The sequence below is a fragment of the Scylla paramamosain genome, unplaced genomic scaffold (genome assembly GCF_035594125.1).
Source record: "Scylla paramamosain isolate STU-SP2022 unplaced genomic scaffold, ASM3559412v1 Contig124, whole genome shotgun sequence".
Taxonomy (NCBI): domain Eukaryota; kingdom Metazoa; phylum Arthropoda; class Malacostraca; order Decapoda; family Portunidae; genus Scylla; species Scylla paramamosain.
This window is the reverse complement of record NW_026973789.1, coordinates 169,342-186,515: the sequence shown is the minus strand read 5'-3', so window position 1 is coordinate 186,515 and position 17,174 is coordinate 169,342. Positions and strand designations below refer to the sequence as shown.

General features: G+C 37.6%; 1 protein-coding gene across 1 annotated transcript in view; it reads right to left on the bottom strand.

The window, feature by feature from the left end:
- Positions 1-7,424: 7,424 nt before the first annotated feature.
- LOC135099400 (C-signal-like) overlaps positions 7,425-17,174 on the bottom strand; it is a 60,236-nt gene continuing 50,486 nt past the window's right edge. The window contains 3 exon segments of the mRNA XM_064001731.1: positions 7,425-8,418; positions 8,420-8,541; positions 14,648-14,839. Of these exon segments, the coding sequence (XP_063857801.1) occupies positions 8,322-8,418; positions 8,420-8,541; positions 14,648-14,839 (411 nt within the window). The 3' untranslated portion in view covers positions 7,425-8,321.

Here is a 17,174-nt window from a genome sequence, read left to right as displayed (position 1 = left end):
TCAGTTAGTGATCCTTTTTTTTTTTTTATCATCAGGAGTAAAATAAAAATAACCTGTGTAAGTAATAGTCAGTGACCACAAATTCATTTGAGAAGCAATTTGAGAAGGATTTATTATATTTTGACATAATACCACATTATCCAAACCATGAACCAAATCCTGAGACAGAACAGCTGGATTGACTATTTGTGTAACACCAATGACATTGTCCACATTATCTCCTTGACAACTGTTGTCACTCTCAACTAATTCCTCTAATTCTGAGCTGACCTTGTCATTTCTGAAAGCTTCCACTAAAGCTGTTAGAATTTTCTTGACTACTTAATTGCAGAAAGTATCATGGATTGGCTGGCGCAGGCCAGCATGTCATGCACAGTTTTACTGCCTCCCTGAGAAGTGCAAGAGGTACTGCTGTCATGCTAAACATCACTAATGTCATGTGATGAATAAGCCATTGGCGGGAGTAACTATGACTCCTGGAGGTCCCGGGATGGTGTCATGCTGTGACTCCCCGAGTGACGTGAAAAGCCTCCTTGAGACTTAGCTACTGAGGAAGCCTGCCTCCTAGTGGCGCCCGCTGGAAATGTAGGCACAAGCCTACCGAGGCAGGATTGGGCCTACGGCTAAAGTGCTTCCCCGCGAGATGAATGTGAAGCGGGGAATTGGACAAATATTCCATCCTCCCTTCTCAATGAACGTTCATAGAGTAATGGGGTTCCGCCAGGCTTCGGAGCCCAGAACAGCTTCACTGATCTGGAGTCCTTCTGCTCCTTCGAATTCTCTACCTCGTTGGGGTGCTGGGCCATCAGGGTGATTTGCCGAGTCGGTGGGTCAAACCCACTTACCCTCGACAGTGGTAGTAACTCTGGCGTTTCCGGGATGACGGCCCGCTGGTGGGGGGGTAGCGCTCTTCCTGCCCTCAAATACCAGTGGGTTCATGGCTTTGATAATGGGGTACACGGGGTGGATGGGGTCCCATTCCCCCCCAGGTCCAAGGGGCGTGCATAGAGCCTCTGTGCACGTCTTTAGGACCCAGGGCGTCCTAGCAGAGCTCGTAGTCTGCAAACTGATGTTTCGTGCTGCGGCGGGCCTAGTAGCTCAGGTAGCCAACTGCCTGGCTGAGGGTGGCGTCCTCAGAACCAGAATCCTTTCGGGGGTGACCTTGGCAGGTAGGTTTCGCATCACCTGTGCCGTTGAAGATGGTAGGTGTGAGTAGTGCTGGCTCTGCCCACTACCCTGTCGTCCCCCAAAGGGGTTGTCCTGGCCGCCGGTATCGGCTGCTTGGTCACCAAGCGCCGGTAAACGGCGGTCAAACAAAGCATGACTCGATCAAGGTAGCCACTGTCAAGGCCTCACTGTCGCCAGACCCAGAGAAGGATTGCCTACAAGCACTCGACAACTTAATTTAATCTCTGGGTTTAAGAAATCGTTCTCTGGGGAAGAGACGATAACCAGCATGACAAAACTGCATGGTTTTTGACAGCACATATTATGTAAGACAAAGTATTATGGGACAAGATATTAAAAATTGAGGATAAAATAATAGTAGTAATTATACATACCACCAAGAATAGGGATTTTGTGAAGTTTACAAATCACAGGCAGCTGCACAGTCACCTTGAGGAAATACCTTGAAGGTGAAACAGCCCTGATACCTTCCCCTGTTACTGTTCTTGCACACTGCACAATTACACTCTGTATGTGTTTCATAGAGCTTATAATGACACACCAATGCTATGTCCTGCACAGCCCAGTAATAGGCAACTGTGCAGCATGAGACACCAAGAAAACCACCATATGTAATAACAAATTGCAATGCAATCTGGTGGCCAGCAGGAAAAGGCCACATCTGAATACTAGAAATGCACACCAAATAGTGAATACTGAGATCATCGCACCATCAGTTATGCATTACACTGCTAGACAGCACAGCTGTGGAAGAATAGAGCTTTGTTCCTCAATAGATGTGTACAGTTCAGGTTTGCAGACTGTCAGGGCAGCACATGGAGTCTGATGTGAGTTTTGTTCCTGGATAGATATATACAGTTCTGGCTCACAGGCTGTCAGGGCAGCATGTGGAGTCTGACGTGACTTTTGTTCCTGGATAGATGTGTACAGTTCAAGCTCACAAACTGTCAGGGCAGCACATGGAGTCTGATGAGAGTTAGTGCTCACTACTGAATGACAGCTGGGCTGCCCAAATTGAGGCAGGCTGGTTGTTGGATATTTCTCTACTGTTCTGTTGTCCCATGGATATCACATGCACAGTGGTGCAGTGTATGCAGTAAATTCACTAAACAGCGTACCAGGCACTGTTAACATTGTGACCCTTTATAGAATCTTTAAGGTCCACAGGATAAGAAATACCTGTTTCTTATTTTCAGTTCAAAATCCAGGAGTCACTACAAACACACCAAGCAGTGTGTGGTGCAACTGGTGAATGGTCCCTAACTGACCATCAAGCTTAGAGTCTTTAAGTAACTAGCTCTCACCATGGAATGTGGAGCATGACAACTGTATAATATTCATGCAAACATTTAAATCTTCATTAAATGAACATAAAAAATATGAATCCAAACCAGAACCTTGAGCCCAAATCACCATAAAAACTAGTCAATGATACTGTATTTGCATTATCAATGGGTTCTGTACTTTACTCAAATGTGATGATAATGCTTGCTGTTCCCATGGTCATGATGAGCCTCTGGACATCATGACACTGCAAAGTTTTAAAGGGACTCATTTTTAAGCATGTAACGTGCATTTGCATCACAAATAATTATGGTAGTTCAGTGATGAAAAATTGAGTATTTTCACAAGAATTATTCATAATCATTTGGGTTTAAACAAAAAAAAGAAAAAGTGGTCATGTAAATAGTACTTGGTTGTTGGTAACCTACACAACAATTTTGAACTTGTGAGTAAGTAGAATTATGAAAGTGTATTCACTTTCACAGAATAAATTTGTGATCTCAGCATCAAGCAATGAATTATACCTGTAAACAAATCATTTGATAATTTTTCTTGTACTCTTTACTTCAAAATTACAATTACATCATTATGGAGACAACACTTATTACCAAATCCTGCTGTTTCACTCATAGGTGGTGAACATGCACTGCTTCCTGCACACATCATTAACATCACCCCTCTCATTTCTGATCTGGTTGGCTCACTTGTATGTGGTGGATTCAAGGAGGCAACGGCAGCATGGTGAGGAGCAGAGAAGATTGTGGCCCTTCTAGTTTGTAAGAGTATATTTAGGCATGAGAAAGGTGCAGTGCCAGGACAGCCCTTTCAGTTTGTAAGAGAAGTTTCCTGGCTACCCATAGCAGCTTGAGGGAAGGTGGTGAGAATGATGAAGTCTGTTAATTCCTGGTGCCCCAAACTTCACCCTAATAATGCCTTCCTTATTCCACAACACAATTGGTAACTCTGCACCATACAGCAAACACAACATATAACAATTAACAACCACTTGCCTCATTCAGCCTTTCAGACATGTGAGGCAATCAGTTACACTAGACTTATCCCTACTAGTACTACTACTATACTATGCAGTTGAGCTTTTGTTTGATATCATTCAAATGAAAAAAAAATATATCCTTATGTTTATTTTGTTGGGGACTGGAATCCAGATCTGCTTAGATTAGGTGATCCAGTAGTTGTAGATCTCTTTAATTTAATGAATTCACATGGATGTTATCCCCATACAACTGAACCTACAAGAGTGACTTACAATAGTCCTTCCTTGAGAGATCACATTTGGGCCTCCATTCTAGAAAGTAATGTAAAAACTATCCTTTACATTGATTTAATGGATCATTTTCCAGTTTTCTCAATTTGTAAAAAAAAAAGAAAAAAAGTCATTGAAGTGCCAACCAGAGGTGTGTGGTTGGCACAAACATCAACAAATTCATAATGATAACAAATACTAATTTTAATATTCAAGCCCCAAATGAGGTATTTGATAAAAATTCTATAGTCTTTACATTGAAAATTTTCATAAAAGCCCTCACATTGCAACAGGCCTAAGAAATGACATTACTGAAAAGCACAGACTGAGTAGGCTGGTGGCCAAATGGCCTTTAACATATGGAAATCAGTATAGAAAGTACAGAAACAAGCTTGTTTCCCCCTTCTTTGTTTTGCCAAAAATAATCATCTTAAAGATCAACTTAAATCTAGATAAGGTAATTAAGTCAGCTTGGACTGTTATAAACAATTTGAATGGCAGAAATAACAGTTGACAAAGTGATGAAATCAGATTACTAAAGGATAATTGTCCTGCTGTAAATATCTTCCAGGGACTTGCAGTTAGATTCCCATAAGCAATATTCTAATATTTCTACAGAAATATTATTATTCCTATATCCAACTACCACACAAGAAGTTCAACAGTACCTCAAGTCCCTGAAAAACACAGCACCAGGCCAACATGATATTCTCCCAAACTTCCTGTGACACACTGCCCATCCACGTCCAACTCAGCTATGTAATCAGTTAATGTTTTAGGGGAGGATGTTTTCCAGATAAATTAAAAATTACCAAGTAATTTCCACCAATAAATCAGGAGATAAAAACAATTATCAGCCAGTACCAATTTTACCATCATTAAGAAAAGTGCTTGGAAAAAATATTGTAAAAAAAATAGTGAATTTTTAAATTTTAGATTATTATCAAAAGATCAGTTCCACTTCTGTAAAAATAAATCCACAGAAAAAGCAATAATAAAACTCACAACAGTGCTTATTGGGAGTGGATGAAATTGGCTTGCATTTGCACTTAGCCATGCATCAACACAAGGGCAAATCACCTCCCTTCATGATTCTTGCCTTGTGTGGACTACCAGATGGAAAGTCAAGAAAAAGTGGTAGGGAGCAGCTTTTAAAAGTGTTGCCAAATAATGTTTAAAGCATTTCTCTATGTCTGGCACATAAATGCATCACCTGTTGTGGCCCTGAGATGCACATCACTGCATCACCTGTCACTTAGTGCTTAATATGAATAAATAGGGACTATAACAATCCTGTCATCAGTGGCGTACCCATAAATTTGAAAAGGGGGAGCAGGGGCCATTTATATATATATATATATATATATATATATATATATATATATATATATATATATATATATATATATATATATATATATATATATATATATATATATATATATATATATAAATCAGTCACAATCACTTGGTGACTGAGCTTGTAAAAGGGGGAGGGTGGGCATGGCTGCATGGCCCCCCCTTGGTATGCCACTGGCTGTCATGATTGACACATAAGGATGTTGTGTCCCCATGATGTGCTCACTTGACATAAATCAACAAGTTGCCTGGGCACCTGTGAGGCCTGTTGTGGCCAATGAAGGAATCTCACTATGGCTCATCATGGACCTGCCTGTGGATAGCAGTGATGTGGGATAACATCTTTTGTGAAAAAATGTTTGCCTTTGACTGGAACTCTAAATTGTCTTAGCTCAATCCAGCCACTGAACTTCACTTTTTTGCTAATATAACCATATTGTAAATATCCATTATCTTGTCTTGATGTGGTGACAATCATCCCAGTATATTTCCCTGCACTTATTATCTAAGGCAGTTGGTGATTATTGTATCATTGAAGATTGTGAATTCATAACTACTCTACATTCAGCAACTTATGCATACAGAACTCCTGCTAATGTGAGCATCACATTGCACAAACTGGCAACTCACTTCTTGGTCTGAAAAAATCTGCTGGGAGAAAATAACTACATGGCAACTTAGCTTAGCTACTCATATCTTTTTAAAAACATGGAATAACAGATTCAGTGTTTGACATATTGACATAAGGGAAAGTTATCTTTTGTGACTGCTCCTTGCTTCAGCTAACAAAACAGCCATGTTTTTTTTTTAAACAGTTTTATACTGAGGTGATGTGTGATGCCTGGAAAATATACAGGCCACAATTACATAGTACGAATGTTAGAGTTTCACTAGAATGGTGAAATTACTCTGCATAACTTTTGTCAGTGAAATGACTTTGAGTGCAGTGATAAAGAAAGGGGGTGATGAGTGATGTGAGGATGTGCTTCACCACAAGCATGGTGGTGGGCCATCCCAAAATCTTTGTTTTTTTACTTGTTTTGCTGTAAGCTGAGGATATACTTTTAACTGTCTTGTGTAAAGTGATCAAACATTTTGGGGCAGCTCACCACCATGTTTGTGGTGAGGCACATCCTTACATCTTTAATCACTCCATTTCTTCACCAATGCACTCATAGTCTTTTTATTGGCAATAGTTATGCAGTGTATTTTTCAGTTTGTTTCACCATTCTAGTGAAACTAACACTTATACTATGTAATCATGGTCTGTATATTTTCCAGGCATCGCACATCAGGTCAGTTTGTCATTTTGTTTAAAACAAAAGCAAGGAGCAGTCACAAAAGATAACTTTCCCTTATGTTAATATGTCAAACACTTAATTTCAAAAACATATGAGCGGCTAACCTAAGTTTCTATGTAATTATTTTCTTCTGGCAGATTTTTTTCAGACTGAGAATTGGCAAGTTGCCAGTTTGAGCAATGTGATACTCATGTCAGCAGGAGTTCTAATCATGAACGTCACTGACTGTACTTGAGAATCTTTGGAAGAGCAAAAATTCAAAGTGTAATCACTAATTTTAAGAATTAGGCAAACATAAGATACAATGTAATGATTTTGCATAGCTTTGAAAATAACATATCTTCTTAACTCCTCAGGTGTGGCAAGGGTTCCTGATACAGCAGCTGATCAGTGACATGAAGAAATCATTTAGGACAGTGAAGGTTGTGAAGCCACCAGCAAGTAGGGGAGATTCATCTGAAAAATTCTTGGTTGGGAAAGAATTATTCTATGAGCCAGACACATGATACAGTATGTGACAGTGCATAAAGGGCCTATCACACAGCAAAATTTCCATTCTTCAGTCAGACCCAGGATTACCGCTGGTATGGTCCTCATTATTGACAATTGACAGGGTATCCATAGTCTTCTAATGCTATGGTAGATTTCACCAGAGGACCACAATTTTTGTTTTGATATCCTGTTGAATACTGATGACTAATATAAACAATATGACTAATGAGAGAAACATGATGCACCATGAAAATGCTTGATGCAGGTCACTGGTGTTTTGCTTAATATTAGTTAGCCATGGAGTATGGTAACATGTCTGCAAAGGTCGTGGTAAAGTCATGCTTGTTTCCCATTTAATGATATTTGTGTTTAATTTACATCTAGAACAGCAGCTGTTTCATTCAATTTAAAAACATTGTTTGGCACACCAGACACACTATTTGTCTTTTTTTATACCTATATTGGGAGGTGTAGCAGAGAAGTAAAGGGTAAACCTTGGTTAGTCTGGGAAAATAGCTAATTTAGGACAGCTCTAGAACAGAGCCTCAAACTTTTTTTTTTTCCTTTTTTTTTTTTACTTAGTGATGCACTAAAGGTACATTTTGGATTTTGACATCCCTGTAGTTAGTGTAGTGTGGGTCTACTAAAAGGCTCAAACTTAAGAATACATACCTATCAAGGAAAATTAGGCAGCACGCTTTAGTGATAATCATGGCTCACAAGTATCTTTGGCTCTTAGAGCCAAAGATACTAAGTTTTGATGGCCAACTAGTATTGCACTGATGAATACCTTTAATTTTATCAAACATGCCTTGTTTTCTTATATGCTAGAAACTGACTGAAGAAAATGTAAATTGGCAGTTCTCATTCTATGGGATTAAGAGGTCATTCAATTTGAATAAAGTATGCTTTTCTCTTACTCACTTATCTGACCTAATTTATCTCCTGAATCTAACAGTATATTTTGTGTGTATGGATGTTACTAAATTAAATGTTACAATTTCTATTATATATATTTATTTCAGTATTATGAGATACCGTTGCTACACTAAAAGTGACTTCTGTTTTCATTACTGCTAATTGTTTCCCTGGATTACATGATTAAAATATTTTAAAACATGGCTGAAATTCACTTAGTCTAGTTGCTTGGTAAGGTAATAATGATTCTTCTTAAGTTCATGTATTTTAATAGACATCATGCTTTAAATGACTGTCAACCAATGGTGTACACAATACATTGGTTGGTTGGCACTTCTAGAATTGACATTCTGATGTTATTTGCATTGTTAAAATTAAGATGTGTTAAGATGATATGCAATACACCGTTCTTTATACAAGTAATACATTCTAGTTAATGGCAATTAACACTTGCTATTTAACTGAAACTTGCCAAAAAAACAAAATTAATAATGATGATGGTAATGGTGATATTATCACCAAGGCAGTTTGACACCATCATGTTGATGAAATTGCCCATGGTGGGTGTCATTCATGGTGTTAAGAAGATGCAGAACATTAGATATGCTCTGGAGTAAGAGAAGCATTCTTGCCACCCATATCTGTTTGTGCCCATCCAGGACATATGCTGCTCACCAAGATGTTTGAGTTCCTGAGATCAGTGCTTAACGATTTGGTGATGGCATTCAATGCAGCCTGGAAAAAAAATATTAAAATAAAAATAAATAAATAAATAAATAAACATCAACATAATAAACATGAATGTGGAGTACACACAAAATTATACCTCATGCCTTTCCATATATATATATATATATATATATATATATATATATATATATATATATATATATATATATATATATATATATATATATATATATATATATATATATATATATATATATATATTTTTTTTTTTTTTTCCAGTAACACTCAAATCTTGGCTTTAACTTAATTGAAAAAGTTAACTTAATTTAAACTAAAACAGTCAGATTTAATGACACAATAAACTCTTTAATTCTTAGGACTAAAAAAGAGGGGAGGTTGTTTGAAAAATCTGAAGATTACAATTTTCCAGTGTGAGTTTCAGTATATTCAATTCTGTGTTATCACAAGTGTGTTATACTACTGTGTTATGCCACTATCGAAGTGACTGGAAATTACTAAATCATGTTTATCATGGTTCTAAAATTGTCACTGAAACTCTTCTGATGGATAACCAAACAGAGTTTACCTTAGTCCTAAACTCATTATAGCAGCAGAAAATAATTAACCAGGTAATCAAATAATATTTCTTGTCATCCTAACCTTATTATAATGGTAAAAAAATAATGGCCAAATTACTATAATGAGCAACAATTGCTGGCCAAATATTCATCATTTTTATCCCCATCTTATGATCACCACAGTACTTGAGAAAATTCCTGCCCATATAATCAAAAACACATTTATACAATCGCAAAATCACACCAGTGGCTTAGTAGTAGTGTAGTTAAATTGCCACTGATCAAAATAATATCAATGAAGGATACTTATAATATGGTGTCATTACTAAGGCACAGTGAAATCCCTTCAGAATTAAATGTTCCTAGAGCTGAAGTGAGGATATCTATAGCGCCTTGAAAGAAGATGTTTATTTTTTTAAGATAGGTTGTCAGATGACCTAAATTGGACTTACAAATTTTGTCTACTTGATATGCAATAATAATATTTCAGAAAATTGCTCTGCAGAAGTTAACAGCATCATAAAGATAGTAAATGAAGTTGTAGACCTACATGATTTTAAGGTCCAGTTGTGTTTAACTTGGTGGGAGTTATGGGAATTACATTGATAAAAAAAATAAATGAAATAAAATAAATAAATAAATAAATAAATAAAAGGTTGAAACAGCACTTAGTGGGTACATTATTTAATAATTTTAACAATATCACTTATGTACAGAAGCTAGCAAGTGTTCAATGGAACAAGGAGGGAAAAAGAGCAAGCTAGGCAAATATTGTGGCCCATGTGGAAGACAGTAAATAGATCAATATTAGTCATGTGAAGTCTTTTTTTTCTTTTCTGTCTTCTTTATTGTAACTTGTTTTCACAACATTATTTACATCCAGTGTTATCAGCATTGTATCTATGACTATTCCTATGATCTTCGATAAACAACCCTTGGCCTGCTTCCCTACTCTAGTGGTCTGTATGTGACATCAACACAGCCTGGGATGTGGAGGTGGACTGCCTCCTGCTCTCCCTGCTGCCTAGATATTACCTCAAGTTGGCTTCACGTTCCTAATCCTGCAACACCACAGAGCCCTAAATCAAGGGGGTTATCAAACCATTGTTGGTGAAATCTCTTAGTTGAACTTTACTAGTGGTAGCTGGCATTTCTATAATAATCATAACACCTCCCTGCCAGCTGAGGCTTGCCTGAAGCTATTCAGAATCTCTTATTATCTGTAGTTAATAGCAATCATCTGTTCTATTTCTTCTCACATCATCAAGTATCAGAGTGGTTCTCTGTTTTTTTTCCCCTTTTTATCTTTTTTTGTTTTTGTTTTTTTGTTCTTCAGCTGAGACAGGAACTTTGGCACCTCTCCTGGATTTGCATCCTCTTCTATGCCATGATGAGAGCATAACTGACTGATGTGTTGACACCACACCTCATTTGGTCTCTTAGCAAGAATGTCAACACTATGTGCACTGGAATCCATGTGGTTGCTTGTTATGCTTCAGGCCAAAGTACAATTTCTACCACTGTGATCCCATCACAGAGATGAATCCTCTTGGAAACTAGTTGACTGTGTCCCACTCATTGCTTGTTTCCCTTAAGAAGTGTGAGAAAAAGGAAAATAGCATCCAGTTTGCATCAAATCTGGCATCTGTTGAGCAGACTGCTGAATGAGTGCACAGAAACCAGTGGCATACATCTGTATTGTAACAACAATTCCTCTAGTGTAATCATGGGCAGGAGTAACAATTTACACAAAGACTGTTTGAATGGCTGTATTAGATGTTCAACAGCGCTATCTGCAGTTGAATGATACAGTGCTCCTGTGAGGTGCACGATACTTACCTCATTCCCTGTATCGAGCATAGATTTCCTCAGACATGAAGGTAGCAACATTGTCTGTAACTATTGTGTGAGGATATCCACAGTGGCCAAAATCCTCCTCTTACAAATCCATTATGGCTCTGTTCCATGCAGAAAGTGTTGGCTGTATGCAGGATATTTAGAGTGAGTCTCTATGAGAATCAATTAGTTTGTACCCAGGAAGTTGATGACATGATCCACATGTAGTCTGCTCTAAGATTTCTCTAGTAGCATCCATGGATGGTTAGCTGACTTGGGTAGCATAAGCTGTTCAAGTCTAGCATAGGCTCAATGTACACTACCATGCATGCTTGTTGCTTCATTCTCTGTATCCCAAAATGGCCCAGGTGTATTAGTTATATTACTCTACTCCTCAGTCTGTCTGGAATGATGACCTTTGGTCTGAAAAGAAGACAACCATTCTCAGTAATCAGAGAATCCACCAGCTTTCACTGAAGCACCTCTTAGGAATTCATATTATGTAGCCATTCTTCCTTAATGTACCACATAATTGTAGGAATGAGTAGATCTCTGCTGGATTCCTTAGCCAACACTCCTGTCTGTAGGATTCAGCTGCCTGCTAATAACTTGTATAGTGCAGACCGCTGACACATCTGCTGCCTGCTTCTCATCGAACTTAGCATCCTTTCCTGCTGGTAGTCAGCTGAGGATATCTACATTACTGAGGTCCACTGTTTGCCTGTACTCATTGCTGTAGTCATACTGGCTTGGTGTGAGGGCCCATCAAGCAAGTTACTTGGTAGCTAAAGCAGGTGACACACTAGTGGGACTAAAAAAAGTGACACCATCAGTATGTGATCAGAGATAACTTTTGGCTGTATATGAACAAGTGAAACTTGTCTAGGCTGTAGATTATTGATAATACCTCCTTCTGTATTTGATTTTGTATTTGATTGTAATGATGCCGTGTATGAAAGTCTTTGAAGCATGAGCAATTGGACATTTAGTGCTGTCAGCATTGTTGGAAAGATATTAATTCCTGACAAAATATTAATGTTAATGTTGTTAATGTTAAATATCAAATTAAAATTAAAAATCCACCTCAAAGAATGGGTTAAATGGCAAGAATCCAAACCCTTATCCCAGTGCTCATAAGCCCACTTTCAGCACTTCCCAAAATCAGTTATGCACCAGCACAGCAACCAACCACTCCACACATCAGCCAACTCTCTACTATCACACAGACAACTACAGCTATCCTTACTCAGGCCTCTGTACTGTTAAATGCTTAGTATTATCAAAGGTCTGCATGTTTATATGGTAAACACCATATATAACCTGGGCTTGGTAACACATACAGTGGTACCAAGTCTCCAAAATTGGTTCTTTGAACTGGATCCTCATTATAATGAAACATATCTAAATATTTATGCCTGCCCTCATGTGCCTCCAAACCCTTTGCTGTGTATTGCTAAAGTCTATCACAGCAAAGGCTGAGGCTAAAACTTACTTCCAAGTTATCATAGTGAGAGGGGGATGTTGAGTGCAGGTTGAACCTTGCACCTTGTTGCCAGCAAACAATGAAGCTGTGAACCAGAATGTGGTCATTTCGGTCATATGTAGCTACGCGGCCAATCTATATCCAACACCAAAGATAATTCAAGCAGCACTTACATTCATAATAAGTTTACTGTATCAAGTAGCAGCAAAATCTATTCACTCAGCTCAGTGGTGCAGCTTGGCAGCAACTTGTTTGCTGATATTGGTACTTTGAACAACAATTCACATAAATACTCTGATCTGTGTTATATTGATGTATCAGATATCTGCATCTGCAGTGAGGATACTATTAGCTTTACTATCTGCATCAGAATTTTAGTACAACAAAAGATCTGCATCAATATCTCCAACTACATTTTCTGATAAGAAAAAAAGCTCTGCCTCCACCTCCACCTCTGTAATGTAGAAATGTGGAGATTGTGGACCTGTGTGTGTGTGTGTGTGTGTGTGTGTGTGTAAGTATGAGGTGAAAGACTGATTGAGAGTGTGAAGAACACTAAAAATGTAAAAGAGAGAGAGAGAGAGAGAGAGAGAGAGAGAGAGAGAGAGAGAGAGAGAGAGAGAGAGAGAGAGAGGGGGGAGTCATGAACATGTGACTTTAATTAGTTGAATAAGTGAGAGTGAGAGTAAGCATAAATGAGTTGAACAGAAAGTAAGCATGAGTGAGTTGAGGGATTAATAGCTAGGGTAAGAATAGCTGTGGATAGGAAGAAGTAAGTGAGAAAAAAGCATGAGTGAAGGAAATGAAGGAAATGTAATGGTGAATAAGAACAATCTTGAGGTTTGATAAACAGAATGACACAGAATAGGAATAGAATTATTCAAGAGGGTGTGAGGGAGTGAGGAAGGATGGAGAGTAAATGTTATGGCAATGATAGTCAACCTGGGTGCATGGTTCAACCAAGGGTGCATGAATTTTTCAAAGGGTACTCATAAATAATGGGGTACATGGAACAGTGTGTGATGTTTTAGAGAGAAAATTGTGTTTCATGTACCATGTACATAATATGGCCAGTGTGTATGTACAAGAGTGCACAATAGGAAAAGATGTTTTCTGGAAGGAAACTGTGTCATGTAAGTGTATTGCCAAGGGATGCGTAGGGACTTGAAGGGATGCCAAGGGACCCCAAGGGATGCCCAGACTCCAGTGGAAACTTGTGGCATTGGTTACCCCTTCACCCTCAACATCTCTGATGAGGCCAGGTGGCCACACACCAGCCACCCACCCTAGACCCTAGACCTGCCTTAGAGGAATGCTGTCAGCTGCATCTTTGCAAGCGACATGCTCATCCATCCCCATTGTTACTGATCAGATAAGCATGAACAGGATCTCTGAGTTCCTTAGGGTAGTGAGGCAGGTAGCCCCACCTCCTAGTAGGCAACAGAAGGGAAAGAGATAGGTAGGGATTCTCCTCAGCCTTGCCAAAATTAAGACTTCAATCTTGTGAATATGACAAAATAATGGGACTTCCCTGTATGATTTTATGCACAAATTACTGTTGTAAAAGTTTAAAAAGGATTAATCTATTTTGTATTGATTCCTATGGGGAGGAAAAGTTTCAATTGCTGAATATTTTTGATTTTAGATGGCATTCAGGAATGAATTAAGTTTGAAAATGAGGTTTCACTATACATATATAAATATGATATATAAATTATAAATAAGTTTCACATATCAAAAGAACTGGTAATTAATGCTACTTGTACATTTACACCTACTACTTCTTTCCCTCCCCTCCCCCTCCTGCTCCTTGTAGCTGGAGCCACAATCAGTCAGTACTGGGCCACCCACTCTTTCCCCCACTAACCCTGGGACTCCTCTTTCTCTCTTTTCCCCCTACAACACTCCCCTTCACTCTCATCCAAGGGTTGATGGGGGTAAGAGTGGGTGGCTTGTTCAAGCAAGCCCCCAGTACTGAATGGATGTCACTCTGGACTGAAGTAAAGAGGAAGTTAAAGCTATGAGGATGGAGGTTTGAGTTGGTTAAAAATTTGCTTAAGAGTGTAAGGATCTGAGTGATCTCTGTTAAGTAGCTCAGCTAAAAGTTTTGAATTTATGTCTAAATCTGTTTGGTAAAGACAATAATATTCATCACTCATAGCATTCTCAGCTGACTATCAGATGGGATTACAGTCTCAGTTACAGGAGCATAGGATAATGAAAGAATAGGTAACAAGTATTTTAAAAGACATACCTTGCTGGCTCTATAAGGATAGATACCCCCTTTGTCATTCTTCTCTATGGAGCCGAGCACTGAGGAGATGTTGATGATGGCTGCTCGCTTTACAGACAGCCCACTACCTTCTGCCTGTGTGGCTGCAATCTTCAGGATTGGTAAAAGTGCCTGAAAACAGAAACAAACACTGTTATAAATGTATTTCCATAGCTAGAGTATATAAAAGAGTCATGAAGATACTGGCCCTTGCAGTTGAAAGTTTGAGTAAGCAATGCAGTGATTCTTAAATTTTTATTGTGATTCCAATTGTTTTCCAAGAATTTTTTTTCCTTATTTAAGGATGGTCTATTATTTTGCAATAATGTTTGTTTGATAATAGAGGCACATGGCCATGAATATAACACTTATAGGTGGCTCTTACTTGCTGGCCCATCAAAAGTAAGGTAAAAACAATTCTACTCCACAATAGAAATAAGTTCCTCTCTGTTTCTGTGGCTCACATGTATCACCTCAAGCTAGGGCATTCCCAATGATATTGCCTCAAACAAGGACATAACTGTTAGGGCACATAAGTTGTGACTTGCTTATTATTAATATATATTTATTTCTCTCCTTGCTCCTCTCCTCTGGTCAAGAGGGGAGTTGGGTGATTAATATTCATTGTGCATTTTGTGTTTGCTAGTATCAGCAGGTGAACCAAGAGACTTGTTAGCTTATTCTAAGATTAACTACCACATTCTCTGATGTATCAGGTTCACTTTTTTCCTCTGCTCAGAAAATCACTCTACACTTTCTATGCTGAAGGTCAAGCTTTGGGTAGGCTTGGGCTACTGACAAGTGGTAGTTTCAGTGTTATAGTAGAAGAATTTGTACTGTATATGAACTTCATACATCTTGGAATATACTTGCCTTTAAGTGTTTTTGAGCTCCTTACATACCAAAACGCTAAAACGCATGTAAAACATCCTTTATGGAGAAACAGAAAAACATTACCAAAAACATGTTTTTTGAGTGTTTTTGATCATGTTACCTATAAAAACGCTTAAATGCATGCAAAGAACCCTATGTTTGGGAAACGAAAGGACATTACGAGAAACGTGTATTATGAGTGTTTTTAAGTTCCTTAAGTACCAAAAAGCTAAAACCCTCAAATAACACTCTTTATAAAGAAACCAAAGAAAAAAAAAGTAAAATGAAAAATATACCAATTTTTTTTTTATCTTCATAGGTACCGAGATGCCAAAATTCTGTTAAAATTCAGTGAAATTATGTGAAAAAAAGAACATTATCGAAAAAGTTAATTTTAGCTTTTTTTTTCGGACTGTTATGTACCAAACCATAAAGTGCATGCAAAGCCATCTATATGAGGAAATTAAACGATTTTCCAAGAAAACTGTCTTTTGAGTGTTTTTCAACTTGTTAGGCACCAAAACGATAAATAATATGGAAGTCTCTCTATATGGGAATGTAAAAGAAAATTACTGAAAACGTGTCTTTTCAGTGTTTTAGAAAAACGCTAAAACGGATGCAAACCAAACAATATCAAGAAATCGAAAAACATTACCAAAAAGGTATATTTTGAGTGTTTTTGAGCTTGTTACCTACAAAAAACACGAAAATGGATGCTAAGCACTCTATATTGGGCAACAAAACGATATTACGAGAAACGTGTATAATGAGTGTTTTATAGTTTCACAAGAACCATAAGGCAAAAAACGCAAAAAACTCGTTTGTATGGAGAAGTTTCTTAGATACCAAAGTGCTGAAACTCATGAATATCACTATTAATTGAGAAACAGAACAACCTTACTATATGCGTGTATTTTGAGTGTTTTTCACATTCTTAGTTACCAAAAACCCAAAATTGCATGCGAAACTAACTTTATTTGGGAAAAAATGATATTACCAGAAAAGTGTCTTTTGAGTGTTTTTGAGCGTGTTAGGCAATAAAGCACTAAAAAGCCCGGCAATCACATTACATGGGGATAAAACCAACTTTTACCAAGAACTTGTTTTTGATCTCTTTACATACCAAAACACTAAAACGCATGCAAAACACCCTTTATGGAGAAACAGAATAACATTACAAAAACATATATTTTGAGTGTTTTTGATCATGTTATCTATAAAAACACTTAAATACCTGCAAAGAACCTTATGTTTGGGAAAGGAAAGGACATTACGAGAAACGTGTATTATGAGTGTTTTTAAGTTCCTTAAGTACCAAAAAGCTATAAACCACAAATAACACTCTTTATTTAGAAAAATAAATAAATAAATAAATAAAAAAAATTTTTTTTTTTTTTGTCATTCATCTTCATAGGTACCGAGATGCCAAAATTCTGGCAAAATTCAGGGCAATTATATGATAAAAGAACATTATCCAAAAAGTTAATTTTAGCTTTTTTTTTTCGTACTGTTATGCACCAAACCCTAAAGTGCATGCAAAGCCACCTACATGGGAAAATTAAACGACTTTACCAGAAACCTGTCTTTTGAGTGTTTTTCAGTATGTTAAGCAACAAAACGATAAATAATATGGAAA